This window comes from Myiozetetes cayanensis, unplaced genomic scaffold (genome assembly GCF_022539395.1).
Source record: "Myiozetetes cayanensis isolate MyiCay16 unplaced genomic scaffold, myiCay2020 scf18, whole genome shotgun sequence".
Lineage (NCBI taxonomy): Eukaryota > Metazoa > Chordata > Aves > Passeriformes > Tyrannidae > Myiozetetes > Myiozetetes cayanensis.
The window spans coordinates 5,050,825-5,066,606 of NW_026087389.1; the positions used below are offsets into that span (position 1 = coordinate 5,050,825).

Here is a 15,782-nt window from a genome sequence, read left to right on the forward strand (position 1 = left end):
CACCCTGCTGTGAAGACAATGAAAGATTCTTTTTTTCCCCCTTTCTCTGATAATCTCTGGTTCCTACTGTTGGAGGCTTCGTGTAATCACCTGGAAATGTGTTTGCACTATGGTGGAGCCTTAGACCTTACAGCTTTCACAGCAATTGGGTGGCGAGAGGGCACATGGATATAAAACCCCAGCAAGGTGCTTGTTCTGTTTGTAATTCCTAGTGCAGCAAACTCTGCCTTCAGTTAACGTGGTGATAATTCAGAGCTGCCTTACCACAATTTCTCTGTGTTCTTGGGAAGAACAGAGCAATACAACTGCTGCCTTCTGCCCTGGACTGCACTGTAGATGGCACTGTGAAACAATGATTTTGGTTGCAGAGATGTATTTTACAGCACCATTCCAGACGTTAATTGCAGTGTAATATGGCTTTCTTTCTAGGTCCCCAAAGTGAAGGAAAAATTCTGAGATGCAGAAAGTCTTATTTGCTGCTGCAAATGGGAATCTGGAATAACTATGAAAAACACACTGAAATAATTGTGTTTGACTGGAACAAAATTCTTGCAAAGTCCCCAAGGTAAGAGCACTTTTTATCTTTCAAATGACACTGAAGATTTGCTGTTCTGGTGAGCAACAATATCCACTTGAATCCAATAGAGAATGAAGGCTTGACATTTCTGCAAGCAGCAGCCCACTGACGCTGAAGGGCTCAGCACCCCTTGCTGCATCTGTCTGCCAAATTTCATTTTTCTCCTGCCTTTTCAAAGATCCTGTTGTATTTCTTTACATTAGCAGGCTGAGAACTTGAGTCCTGTCTACCTGCAAGGCAGACAAAAGTCTGAAAATGTATCATTTGAATGGTACTGGATGCTTTTAGCAGCCTTTCAGTTTGGATATAACAAAGTTGATGCCTGCTAGTGATACACTTATTCCTGGACTTGAATATTCTTGCAAAGGGGTAAGGTTACCCTGATGAACCCTGGTTTCACATTCCCTGTCTAACATCACAGCATGGCTTCATAATCTGGGAAAGCTTTTGAAATTATTTCAGCACACAGCCGTTTCCACTAAGACCAGTTTTGCTCCTGCACTGGGAACAGTGGGAACACCTGGGTTCACTTGATTGCTGAAACAGCAGCTGATGAGCATACAGTGCATGACTTGAGACCAAATACCTGCCCCTTCCATTAACTCCTACCAGTAATGGCACGTTCAAAATGCCTGATCTGTGGTATTTAATTCAATGGGTTAAATCCTGCTTTCAGTCACACCTCAGGAAACCTGTAGGACTAAAGTTCCTGCCTTTGTTATGATACCACAGAGTGACAACAGAGCTGGAGTCTCTGCTATTTGGGTCATATTCTGGTGTTTGTATTTAGAGCAACAGACAGATGGGATTGCAGGATGAGCAGATGATGACATCCTGTTAGTGATAACTGGTGCATGAGCTGTAAGCTGTACGTTTCTCATGGAGAGAGTAAGAAAATTACGATTAAATTCATCTCTCTCCTCAAGCAAATGAGGTTCAGTTACCTGGGAAAAAAATGGTACATTGATTTCAGAACTTACTAGGCAGTTTTCTTAGGCTAATATTGGATCACCAGCAATAATAACATTTATGCTGGTTTCACAGTGGCTCAATCCCATTAGCTGCAGTGGCATTATGTGGTTCAGCTGGATGCAAGAGGTGAATTAGGTTCAGCTGCTCTGAATTAGCCTGGGAGTGCTCCATAAGAGGGCACTTACAGGGTAGGCAAGGACCTGTGATGTCTTTATTTTCTGAGCTGTAGAAGACCCTCAGTGTGTTCCTTCCTGTACTGGTTCATTTGCATTCAGGGTGGCAACACCGGGCTTGAGATGGAGCACCTTCTTAAAGCCAAAAAAAAGGTATCATATTGTCAAATCAGTCTTTAAAATGTGGAGTCTTTACGTGTAATCTTTGCTTTCTGAGATTTGTAGACATGGTGAGCTCTTTGTTAACAATATTTGTGTAATTTTTAAAAGGTTTGTAGGCTGGACTAAAGTCTATAAGGACAGCTGAAGATGCTGGGGTTTGCACCAATGTATTTCTTTCTCAAGTGTAAAACAGTATTTGTTGCTTAAATACATTTACATGCAGCAGGCTTTTGGTCTCTTAACTTTTGATGTTAGTAAGTGCTTTTGTGATTTATTTGGGCTTTATTAAGATTCACAATAAGGAACAATATTGTTTTAGGAAGTGTGAAAGTGGAAATTATGCAAGCATTTCTAAATGAGGAAACATGGCCTCTGCTTTAGTTTTGTTTGTAGATGTTTATCAAATTTAAACAACATCCAAGTGCTTCACCTGGCTGTGACAGTAGAGCTGGTTTTTTTTTCTTTTTTTTACTATCCCTATATTCAGCCCTTGAATATTGGATTAACTTAATAGTCTCAGATATCTTTAAAGATAAGCAGATAAACAAATTATTTGGGACATACTTGGAAGAACCTGAACTGGAATCCACAGGGGGAAGAAGTTCCCAAAGGACTTTTTGGTGCAACTAAATGTGCTTGTGATTGGCTTCTGCAAATCCCAGTATGCTGATTCACTGCAGACTAACATCACTGCTATAAAAGCAGTATTTAGTTCAATTTATGCAAATCTATAAATTGCCTTTAATTAATTTGATGTATTCCTGCTTACAGAATTTGCTGAAAGTGTGAAACGTGGTATCTAAGGGTTCAACTACATAATGCCTGTTTATGTACAACACAAGTAATATATCATCATAACTGAGTTTAAGAAGATGATTAGATTCCCTTTCTATATGATGAATGGCATAACACAAGCTATTGAGGGATTTAATTGTAGATATTTGCCGAAAAATTACTGAGGATTTGTGATCTTAGGTCTAACACTCAGACTAACAACTTGCACCTTCTTTAGAACAAGTGTTTTCTGAAACGCAGTTTTTTAACACCCTGGCAGAGAAGTGAGTCCTTGCATATTTGACTGAGGTGCTGGTTTCGTGAGTGTTTAACCCTCAGCAAACCTACTGGAAGGGAAAGCTCACAGATGTTGTGTGACTGGGAGGCCCAGCCCGTTCCTGCTCACGGCTACGCTGGAGCTGGTACCTTTAGCAAATGCGTCCTGAGAAGTGCTAAGTAAATATGGCAATTTTTTTTTTCTATGACTGGGGCAAGTGCAGTTTAAAAATAGTAGCATAGCTTATAAATGTGTGTATTTAAATTTGAGTGTGGCTGGATCTTAATAAAACCCAAAACAACCCACACTTTATCTCAGATTCATAGAAATGTATTGCACTCAAATGTGTTATTATAAATATGTGTTTGTGGGTAATGTGATGTGTGATAGACATTGTTTTGCTTCTAATTATGAAATATTATTAACAAAAACTGATGCCAACTGAATCATGAATATGATTTTGTCAGTGGTGCCTTGTAATAAGTCATATTGGTTATTCGTCAGCATCATCTCAGCTTTCCTTCCCCACATTGTTTTTATGTTATTCCCCACTCACATTGTTCTCTCACTCAACTGCTTCCTTTTCTGCCTCCAGGATGAGATTCTGTGCCAAATCAATGCTTCTCTCTGACTGGCTCTTTCTGGTCTATGTGTTAATGGTCTGCTGTAAATTGTTGTCCGCCTCTAGCCACCATCCCCGGGGGCACACAGGTAGGAGCTTTTAAACTCATTATGTGCTACTGAGACCAATTAATACCTCTTGCAGCATGTCGGAGCCCACTTTTTTAGCAATGGATAATTGATGAAGCTGTTGACAGCATGTTATAATCAGTGCAATAGGTTAAAAATATAACACCAAGAAAAGAATGAGTTATTGTAAATTTTCATGGTTTTCTTTAGTAATTTTATGTACTGAAGCTCACCAGACAGGTGGTTTTTTTGAGTTACTTCATGACTGCTGGGCTTTGGGATTTGTTTGTGTCATTTTGCTTTATCCGGATCCAAAGACATTTTGAAATGCATCTTTATCTTCTCCCTCTTAATCCTGTTGTTATCAACTGACTTTACAACGGTTGCATTGGCTTTGGTGGGCAATAGATCAAAGCCTTCAGATTTATCTTAGTCAGTTCCTTCACTGAGTAACACAAATTCTGAACAGCTTGTGATGTGCTCCTTCTTTTCCTAACTTGCATAGTGAGGCAAACAGAAAGATCTCTCTTTTAAGGGGCTGTACTGTTGTAGTAGGGAATTATCTCTGAGGCTCAATGGGTTATCACATTATAAGTGACTGAAGTAGCTCAGAACAAGCTGGGTTGGCTTCATGGAGAGATACCAGACTGGATCTCTGGAGCAACATCTCTGCTTTAGGATCATGCAGACAAGTCAGCTTGAAAGCAGAATGAGAGAGATGCACCTGTGCTAATGCAAAGGTGTCTGTGCAAGTCCTAAATAAAATGGGAGAGCTGTGCTAAGGTTGTGTCACCAGGGAGAGATAAGTTACCAAAATACCTCTTGGAGCACAACTTCTCAGGAGAGGCCAAAAGCCTGGCTGCAACACCACGATGATGTCTGAATTCTCAGCACCACAGTCAGCTTCGTGCCGGCCTGGGGACTTCAGCAAGTGTTGCTGTTTGTGATGTTGTCTTATTCTTAAATTAGTCCTAGCATCCATATGTAATGTTTTTAGCTCTGAGCCAGATGAGGGATGAATTCAGGCTTTGGGTTTGACAAATGCTTTGCTCTGGTGTCCTTTAGATCAAGCAGTTGTAACCTGCTTGATACATGCTGATACAGGTGGGAAGCTGCTCATGAGGCAGGAGGTGCTGAGCCTGGGATACTGTAGGAGGAGCTGGGTTTTAGGAACATGTTGTGCCTTTTCCTGACAATCACAGTGTTTCAAGTGATGTACTTGATGCCATCAGCTCCTTTGAATCAAATGCATACTCGCTACAGCTCAGAAACTGTATTAGCTGAGAGCAGACAATAGAATTTAAGATGAAGACGGGGATTGACTTTTTCTTTTCAAAATAGTGCCATTTTAAAGGAGCCTAATCTGGTAAAAGACAATTATTGACTTGGGTCCTGTTAGATGGTGCCTGAAAGAATAACCTTCAACAGCTGTCTCTGCAATATTCAGTCAGGAACAGAGACTAGATCTTAAGGATCCAATAACCATCCTGTTTCTGAGAAGTGGGAGAAAACACCATTGACAAAGGGGACTTCTTCACTGTAATAAAGTGTAAGGCAGACCTGGTTCTTTCTTTTGTTCTGTGAAATATTCACCACCATCAAATGACTGTTAGGAGAGAAAGAGACTGTTCAATCCTGCCGTTGCTTTGAAAAAGTTTGGATCTCGAGCCCAGCTTGGAGGTTGCAGCCTATTTTTCATTGGAACACTGTAATTGCATTGACTGGCAGAGTTAACTAGGCAAAAGGTAGGCAAGAAATGTTCCTTCTCATTACCACTGGATTGTTGAAGATGCTGCTTATGCAGGTTATTCCAGCAGCCTCCCTGTGCATCTGTGTGGAGAAGACAAGTCACAATGTTCATCTGACTTTGTTGCTCTGAATTGCTTTCCTGAAGAGTTTTTCTTTTGCACTAACAATAGCCAAGGGAAGCATAAGCACCAACCTTACTGTAGCTTTTGGGCAGTATTTCAGGCTCCTGGACTGCCTCATACTGATATAATGATCAATTCTATGCTGTGCTGGATGAAGCAACGTACATTTAGTAGCAGAAAACATTTGTTTCCACTTCACTGCTGTAAGTCAAAATCCACAAATGAAGAAGCACTGAAAAGACACTTTGTCATGTGGAGGCTGGACTTGCAGCCCATCAGCTGGTACAGCTGAGCAGTTTCTGCCAGTGCAGCTTGGCTTTTTTGAGACTGCCTGTTTTATGCAATGATGCTCACCTGAAGTGCTTCCAGCTGCCTTCTGCTTGTTGAAAGGTCTAGATTTTTGAGAAGTCCATTATTATTATTATTAATATGCCTGGAATCCCTATATTTAACGAACATCTGTAGCTTAAAGCAGAGCCAAATTGGTTCACATTTCCCTTTTCTTTGTGATTTCAAGTGAAGAGTTCAGTGATAGCCCGAATGGTTTGCTTGCTTACTGCAGCTGCAGGATGATGCAGATCACAGGGATAAATCATGGTGTGTGGGTGCACTGGGACAGCTTGTTCTTTTAGCCATCTGGAAGAATAAGGAGCAACTTTGTTTCCTGGAGTTTTCCCCTTGTTGCATCTCAGGCAGCTTTATTTATGGGGTTATCAGAGGTTAAAAGGGAGAAGTCTAAAAACAGCAGTGGCAGGCAAATAGATGTGATCCTACCAAACCTAGTGACCCTTCTGTCACCCTGGGGATATACACACCTCATGGCCCTCATGAGGGAGGAATAGCAGTCCAGAACAGGTAAAAAAGCTTAATGAGTTGTCAGTGTGGGGTGTGTTATCAGGCATCAGGTGATGAAGAAATGAACATCACTGTTCCCCTGAAGGATGACTGAGGGGTTCAGTGGTGCTGTTGGACTGGGCTCAGGAGCTGAGTGGCAGCTGGGGGTGTGTGATTATGGGAACAGCCAGCAGAAGGTTGTTCCTTTATGCACAGAATAGCAGATCATGCTGAGGAACATATCAGACACTGGTTTGGTCTGCAGCACCTTCCAAACCTGCTTATTTTTTTAACTCTGAGTGTGAAGTGTCATCATCAGCTGGAATTCAGACCTCTTGATCATGCTTTTGGTTTCAGGTGGTCCCGTAGTGGACTGGATTGTTCCATATTGATTGCAGTTTTTCACAGATTAAAGGACATTTTTTTCCCTATACTTTCAGTACTTTAGGGACAGGTTCTGTCCCCACTGGAGTCAGAGGAAAAATTCCTTTTTACACAGCTCCAGGATTTAATCTGGGCTTAAGGGAGAGCTAAGTGTCTGAAAACCGAAGCTTTGTGTTAGAAATATTGCTGCTTTCAAGGAAACAGGGAAACCAGAAAACTTGGTCTTCTTGTTCTCCCCTTATTTTTGGTTTGGAACGTCATTCTTCCCAGCAGTGCTGTCTGGCAGCCACGGGCTGGGTTCCCAGTTCCACCAGAGGGCCCTGCAAGGCTGTGGAAGGGGCTCCAGCACGAAGCCACTGCGCTGATTTAAACTCCAACTCTGCATTTTGCTAACTAGAATTATGAGTCCTTTGTATTTCAACGGGTCAGACATGGTTACTGCACAATAAGCTTTAGCCCTTTGTTCTGTTTAACTCCTTTTATGTCTTAATGTTTTATTCAGTGTGCTATTTATGTGGTTTATTATCCAGCTTCTAAATATAGGGCTGCTACAATATACAGCCCTGACTGTAATCTCTTCAAGTAATAAGGTAGAGAAAGCAATTCAGTTGAGAAATAGGTTTCCTTTAAGTCAAAAGGAGCAGAATTCTCTCTGTGAAGTTTGCTGGTATATTTGTTTTTGAGGAAGAAAAAAAACCCATAAGAAATTCTTATTATTTTGTTTTTTTTTTTTTTTTTTTTGGTCTTCAATAACAATTGGAACTTTTAATATATATGACACCAAGTCAGTGTTGATTTATTCTTTTATAGGGTAAAATGTAGCTTCTGGTGTCGTTTTTCATGAATGTGCACTGTAAGTGCTTGGAATGTAATTGTGTATGAAAAGATTTGTATATTCCAGGGAGATGGGGTGGAGGGAAATTACAGTGAATGTGCAGGTTTTGTGTAACAGATTTCATCGTTTCAAAAGTGTGGGGAGAAACTTTGTAACAAAAAGAAGATGAAGTCTCATTTAATGCAAATACTCAAGCCCAGTGTACCAACCTGTAGAGCAGGAGGCTGAAACCAAGCTTTTTCCTCCAGTATCAAAGTGACCTTATTTTAAAGCCTTTAGGGGAAAGAATGTGAAAATATAGCCTTTATTTTATTAATTTTACATTGACAGCATCATTTTTTTTCTATATCTGCCACCTGCAGTAAATGATAATCTCTATAGTCTATTGAGCAAAATTCTAACCAGGAAACCTTTCTTTACTCTTGTCTTCTAAATGTACCTCTCCCAAACTTAGAGTTGATAATAGAAAAGAAATATTGCATTGGAAATGGATAGGCTCGTGCTAATGTGTGGAGAAAGAAATGGTTGGATAAATGTAAATCCAGAAATAGAATGGAAAATATCTAGTCCTCAGTGTTCATTTGGGTGAAGTCATGCAATAAAAAGTGGAACATGCTTTGTTCTGGGTTTACGTGGAGGTCAACATGCAGAGTCCTTGGGAGGATGGGTACTTGAGTGATGAAGGCAATAGATTGAAATGTAAAGGACTTGCATTGAATTCTTTGCTCTGAAATGATTAAAAGGCCTGCCTAAGATGAAGTCCTGACCCCACTGAAGCAGAAGGTTGTGATTCTTCTGTGATTTAGTTTCCAGCCTACTCTGGATATGTCATATGGCTTTTGGTCCCAGCAGAAAAGTTAGACTTCATAGTTATGACTTTATTAACGCTTAAGCCACTTATTCTTACAGAATTCATCATTCAGTGCTTTGCAAGTCACTGCCACTGTGAGGGATGGGAAGTGCTTTAGGGCCTGCTCTGCTATTGATTGGCTCGTCTGTGCTCGCTGCCTGGGCTGCGCTGCCACAGCCTGACAACTGCATTAATTGTGATGGCAGCACAGGGCCCATCCCAGACTTACAGTCCCATTTCAGTGGCATTGTAAGGCCTTTCATCCCAAATGAGTGGCTGCACAGGCTTGAATAAAAGTCTGTTGAAAAGGGCAGCAGCTTTTGTTGACTTGGTGAGTTGGGCTCAGTGTCTGGTTCTGTCTGTGCCACCAGGTGAAGGGCGGTTCAGAGGCAGATTAGGACATGCTGACCCTCTGTGTTGGTTTTCCTTTGCCTGGCTGTAAGGGGGTACAAAACATTCATCCTGTACTGGAGAGCAGGAAATTAGTTTCCATCCCTGGCTGTGGCATCCAACATGCCCCACCTGTGCCCAGTCCACTCAGAGCACACGAAGAAGCGCTGGGCTCTGCTCTCATGCCAAGCACAGCATTTCCCCCTGCCAGAGAAGCCGCCCTTTGACTTGAACTTTATGGTGTTGATTTGTCTGGTTTCAAGGATGTGTTTGAGCAAGCATTTCTTCTTGGAAACCAGAAAATGTTTAATTAATAATGGTAGAACCTGGAGATGGATTTTTTTTTTTTGCTAACATTTAAGTGTTCTGTTGGCAGAGCACCCCTGGATTGCTGCCTGTAGCCCTTTGCTGCCTGTTTTTCAGAGCCTGGCAGAATTCTTGCATTCCTTCAGGAGAGTGACAACTGCTGGCGGACAATGGATTCTAAATCAGGAGATTAAAGATGCCTTGTAGGGTTCAGCAAGGTAATCTCTCCTCATCAGACTGGAGATGGAAGCTACACCTGACATTCATTATCTTCCAGGGTGGCAATCTCTAACAATACCTCCAGAAATGACAGAAGTTATGAGGGGAGAATTCCAGGATCAACAGTTCTGTTGCTTAGTGTGTGACCAGCCTTTATTTATTAATTCCTCTCTTTATTTCCACTTTTACCCACCTTCCCCCCGCCCCTTGTGGACATCATCCAGCCTTGCAGTCCAGTGATGATCACTAGTCTTTTGATTTATGTTGTTACTTTAAGACATAATAAACACATTAAGTGTAAGGCAGGATTACTCTTAGTGTTATTTACTGCTTACATCTTCCTGATATCAGTTCTGGTTTATATCTGTGTTTCCTTAAAGTAGCATCTTAAGGAGTAGGGAATATTTTGGAATAAGCAGAACTCTTTTACTGTCTTTTTTTTTTTTTTTTGGCACAGAGACAAATTGCTACAAATTAGCTGGGGTGGAACGGCAGGATCTGTGTGTAGCAGATCAGGGTTGTGTCAGCAGCTGTTTGTAGGGTGTTGCATCATGTTGGATGTTCTTGCCTGATAGCAAAGTGAGTGGTTATAAACCAAAATCTAAATGTATCAAGGTAGTCTTTTGTGTGCATCTCATTTTCAGCTTGGTTAAAAAAGCTTAGAGCACTTCCTGTGCTCTCTTATATCCCTTCTTCTATAACTCCCTTTTCCCTTGTGAGGTTTCCATCCAAACTAAATCAACTGAAGTTTCTCATCTAAAAGAGTCTGAATGGAGAAAGAGGTCCCCGCTGTTCTCTTCAGGCACCCTGTTGGAGTTACTACTATTGGGTCACTGAGGAAAAAAATGGAACTGATAATTTTATTTTTGGAGTATCTAAGGGCATCTTGCTTAAAAAGAAGCCTCATTGCTCTGGAAGTTGTCTTTTGGGACTGTCGCTTGATTGTGTGTCCAAATGAGTTGTCTGGTGTTGTGAGTGCCTGCTGATAATAGAGTTTAATAATTTACTTGAATGGAGGTAATTTTTCAGATTTTGTTCTACTTCCAAAGTCTCAGAAATGAGGAGGGAACATAGTAAAATCTACTATCAGAACTATGCTCGAATTTCTGTTGTTGTTTGAACTGTATAGGGAAAACCCCTATTTTGACATTTCAGTTGGGAATACTGTAAAAGATGTGCTATTTTTCTTCCCCCACCAGACACCGTTATTACTGGAAACACAAAAAAACTCACAACTTTGTCGACATTCTTTAGAAAAGGAGGAAAATTGCTGCCCTCAGCAAAATGCAATTTACTGCAAGGGATGCCACAGTCCCCAAACAAGGAGCCAAGATAATTAGTCTAGAACTGACAAATAAGTCTGCTATGCTAATGTAATGAAACATCCTTTTATCAGACTCTATCACATGGTAGTTTGTGCCAAGCTAGAGAGAAATGAGAGTTTACTCTGAAAACTTGTCCTCTTCTGGGGGAACAAATCTAATCCAACAATGACTATGCAAAGCATTTTCCTGACCCTTCCCCGGTATCAAGGGACTTGGATTAACTGAATTCTGGCTCAAAACCAAGACCTGAATAGGGGTTTTTGCAAAATCGTTTCCATTTTTCTTTCTGCTGAAACAAGAACTGCATCAAAACAACATTAAAAAGAACTATGGCTGCGGAGTGACCAGTTTATCAGGGGGATAAAGGTGATTCAGCATTCTCTCTGCATTGCCTCTCAAAAAACCCAGAGGGGTCTTTGCCCCCAGATTGGGCAGTCTAAATATGATACATGCTGGAGTAACTCCTCTGGCAGCGAGAGCAATACAAGGTGTTTTTCAGCAACATGAATTTTTTTACACAAGAAGTGTGATTGTTCTCATTGAACAGATGGGGGCTGGAGCATGTGTGCATGGTCAGTGTTTCCGTGTCCTGGGAGCAGATTGGACTCAGCTGCAGAGCAGAGCCAGAGGTCATATTTAGGTTGCCTTGCCTGGGACGTGTTGGCTGGGCTACCATTTATGGAAACAACACAGAGCAGAACTTAAATACCATCATTGCACTGTGCTGGCAGCTGCAGTGAAGGTACACACCTGTCAGAGCTGACAAGTGACTGGTAAGCTCCTTCCCAAACTTATTTCCAATGTTTCTTTGTCCAGAGTCTGTCAGCTGAGTTGATCATAAAGCAATGCAAAGGAGGAATGACATTTATTCTCACAGTTATCAGCTCTTACTCACTGTTTTTTGTGTTTTTTTTTTTTTTTTTAATGTAATATGACATGAGCTTTCAGTCTGAGATCTGTGAGGTAATAAATAGTATTAACAAGGTCATTTCTTGACCAAGGGAAAGCTGCAAGTTGTGTAATGATAAATGTGATCAGGGGACAAGCCATGGGGAGCTGTCTGGTTTGTGACAGCATCAGCAGAGGATTGTACTGAGACAATATTTCTAATTACCAGTGCTCTCCTATCAGTGTGTCCTCTAAGAACTAGTTTGCCACTTGCCTGTGGGGATGGGGAATCCTTCTGGCTCGGGTGAGTGAGGTGATAGCACAGTCACTGTGTACCAGTCAGCTGATCCTCATGCAGAAGTCAGTGCAAAGCACACTGAGGGACCTGGAGTGAAGGGGCAGCACATACTGACCTCCAGCAGAGGAGGAGTCATTGATGTTATAAGATACTTTAAATAAAGCATTAAAGAAAGAACTGATGAATATAAAAATAAAACAGCACAAAACACACAAGGATGTGTGTGCTTCAGTAAGAGTGTGTGTGAAGAGCACTCAGTTGCAAAGTTCTGCCTAGGTTAGTGAGAGCTACTGACTGTTTTTTGCATAAATCTGATGACTTCAGCTGCCTGCTTTGTGAAAGGAAGATAACATAGGGCTGATTGATAGAGTGAACAGGACATGACAGTCTTCAAGGAAGAAGAAAGGCAGAAATCACTTTCAGTGGAGACAGTATCTCATGATGTCATTGAGCACTTGATAAGCCAATTGAAATTCAAAAATAACATTTCACTTACTGAATGATGAAATGAGAGGGAGATAAATAGGTCTGTGCTAATGATTACGTAACCTCTTGATTAGAATCAGAGATTAAATAATATATTGCACGTTTTCAGTCAAGTCTGCTCTCCTCTATCCAAATAAGTGTTAAAGATTAAAATGCAGTTCAGCAGTAACCTGGTAGAAATGTGCAAAGGCTCAGATTATTCTTCATGTTAGGTGCCATGCAAGTCTGGTCTATGCAATGTGTGCAGATTACTAAAGCTTTAGTGCAACACTTAACTTTTTTAACAGGCAAATAGGCTTTTTGTGCTTTGCTATAGAGGCAAATCAAGGACATTTGTTTACCCACAAAACATAACTATCTTAAATTAGTCCTTCTGAAATTAAGCACTGAGAGTGTCCTGGGCTTGGTCTCCTGCTCAGACAGAGCTGAACTGAACATGATGCAGAAAATAAAGGCAGGTACACTTGCAGATTCTCAGTAAAAGCTGATTTGGTGCCTGGTGCAATGCATTGTGTGTAATCATAGGACAGCTCTAAGTTCTGCCTGTGATTCCAGTTGAATATTATTCACAGAACGCAGGCCTTGCTGTAGGGTGGAAAGATTCTGAACCTGCTTTTCAGGAAGGTTAACTGTGCAAGGAAGACACAGCATGTCAGGCTTTCCAACTGCTGTACAAATCCCAAGATAAGCAAAGTTAGGCTCAGTAGTCAAACCAGATGAAACATGAATTGTGACTTTTCCAATCTGTTGATGGTGTACTTGAATGTCAAGTACTGGTAAGTGATGTTTGTTGGGCCACAGTTCACTTCTCTCTCCCATACACCAAAGGAAAGCACTATCCCCTTCTTTGCTGACTGCTGAACCACTGCTGCTCCTTGGGAGAGCTCTGTGTAGTGGGATTTAATGATGGATTAAAAATGGATTAACTTAAAAGTGGATTAAATGATCATTTTATGTTGCTTGTAGCAATTTTACAGTAAATATGAAGGTATGAAAAATACAGACGTACAGAAACAAGAGTCAGTCTCATCAGCATCTCAGTCTCACAAAGCAGAGTGCTGATTGTGCAGCTAAACTGCTGAGGAAAGCTTTGTCTCTCCCTCTCTCCTAGTCCCAAGTCAACCCACTTTCCCCTGCTCCCCTCCCATTCTCCTTGATTTGGAGGAGTTCTTGCCTGTTGATGTCTTGCTGTAGAGTCCTATTAGCATCAGAAATTTATCTTCTTCATAAATTGCCCTGTGGACTGTACCCTGACAATCTGAGTTGGCTTTAAATTGTTGTCGCTGCCTCTGCTTCATCATCCACAAGTAATGATGTTGATAATGAAAATGTTATGCTATCATTTACAAATTCTGAGCCCCTCTGTTATCTGTGAGGGAATGCTAAGTAGATGGAGTATCAGAGCCTCATTTTGCTCTACATGTTTATATTCTGAGCTCCCAAGTACTGAAACAAAGCAGATACAGGCTTTTAAAACCAGATTTAACAAGATATTGAGATAACTATCACGGCAGATTAGCAACCAGTAGGATTTTTCAAATGTGGTGTATTCAAGGTAGTCACTGAACTTCCATTTTTTACTGCAGTGAAATGTCTAGATTTGAAGACTTTAAATCTGTGCTGGTGTAAGCTCAGATCCTGCATGTTGCAGGGCTCTGTGTAACCATTCCTCTGTCAGGTCCAGCATCTTAAAACAGCTAAACAGCTGCAGGGATCGAAGCAGATCAAGTCCATAGAGGGATTTCACAGTCAGCACCAGGAACGAGCTGCAGTGCAGGTGCCTCTTTTGTCCTCCCCCAGAAGGATCAGACTGTTACAACGGCTTCTTGCTCAGCACCTGCTTAATTTTACTTTCTCTGAAAACTTTTGTCTCGGATGGCATTGACAACAAGGTGCAGAACGAGCATCAATCTGGCAGCCCTCGTTAGCCATCGATCTCTGCTCAAGTGCTGTCTGCTCAGCCGCCCCACTGGATGGCAGCAGCAGAACACAGCCACGGGTTCCTTCTCTGTCCGAGTAGCAGGACTGCCCAAGTTAGAACATATTCTCCCAGCTTTTCACCTGACTTTCTCCCTACTTAATCTTCTATTATTTACCTCTGTGTACCCAGGAGAGGCACAGCTTGATCTGCAGTTTCCTTTTCTCAGTGTCCAAGAACACGTGTTGCTGTTCTACATCTTCAAAGCGCCAGGGCCAGGTCAGGCAGTGAGTGGGTGATGTTCCCGTGGACCTGGTGTGGGTCACACTGCAGGTATGACCAGCTCAGCTTGCTGATTTCAGATAGAACTTTACCTGGAAAGGGAAGTGAAACTGGGCATGAGCGTTTCCTTTCCAAGTTTTATTAGGCTCTATCAACAGCAATTAAGACAGGCAGGTATTTGCTGCCAGATAGCGTGGACAAATAATTTAATTTCCTACTGCTCAAAAAAATGATCCTCATCTTAGCAGGCCTTGTAATCAGGTTTGACCTTGAGCAGTCCTGCATTCCTCATGTTAGTTGAAGTAGTATCTGAATTTTGAGTCTATTTAAAAAGTAAATTATGTTGCTTAAAATTTGTAACATCTTGTGCAGCATTCTACCTTTACAACATAGAGGTACATAGTAAGAAAATGTTTCATAACTAAATGTCATGATTTTATGCTGAGTGCTCAGACCTGCAATAGTTTATATGTGTGCCAGAATTTAAGTGAGATCCAGCTCACCTCCAAGGCTGACAATCCATTAGGATGAAAGTGTGGGCAGTTCACCCCAGAGTCAGTGCTGTATTCTTCAGCTATTTCTGTGTGGAGTCCGTACAGTTACGGGGCTCTGCAGCATGAAGGTCCCACAAAAATTAAAATTCTAATGATGGTAACATTTATTTTTGAGTCTCTAGGTAGAGCCTGAACTTCAATCAACAGAACAGAGCTTTTTCATTTTTTAACATCTGGTCTCTTGCAACTAAATGTTGAGAGTCAATGCATTTTTTTAAATTGTTGTTGGCTATTAGTAAATACTGTAGCTGAAGTGACAGCAAGATGTATTTTAGGAAATATCACACCTCCTTTCTTTAGAGGTGGCTCTAAGTTTAAGAGGAAATAGTTGTATTTACTGGGGAGTGACTATGGCATTAAGTAGGTACAATAAAGATAGCACTGTTCATTGCAAGCAGGAAATAAGAGATGAAAACAGAGCAGCAGGACCTATAAATTCTGTAGCAGTGGCACTCTGTCACTGGATTATTAAGTTATTCCACAGTAGTTCCTTTTGGATATGTAGAAGAGACTTAATCCCAGCCACAGGTCTTATTGGTGGTGCTAGGCAAGGATACGGAGATAAAAAAGAAAATTTCTATATGGAGAAAGATGCAAGCTTGGAGCTGGTACAGGCTTGACCTCTGTTACAGCCCTTAATCTTGGAGTAAAACAAGATTTTGGCAGCTTGTTCACCCTTTCTGAACTTGCTTGCAGATACAGTGACACAAACCTCTT

At 41.3% G+C, this 15,782-nt stretch overlaps 1 protein-coding gene across 1 annotated transcript in view; it reads left to right on the forward strand.

The window, feature by feature from the left end:
• Positions 1–434: 434 nt before the first annotated feature.
• The window catches only part of TAFA4 (TAFA chemokine like family member 4), a 43,863-nt gene continuing 28,515 nt past the window's right edge, over positions 435–15,782 (forward strand). Inside the window, 2 exon segments of the mRNA XM_050312918.1 lie at positions 435–565; positions 3,531–3,646. Of these exon segments, the coding sequence (XP_050168875.1) occupies positions 486–565; positions 3,531–3,646 (196 nt within the window). The 5' untranslated portion in view covers positions 435–485.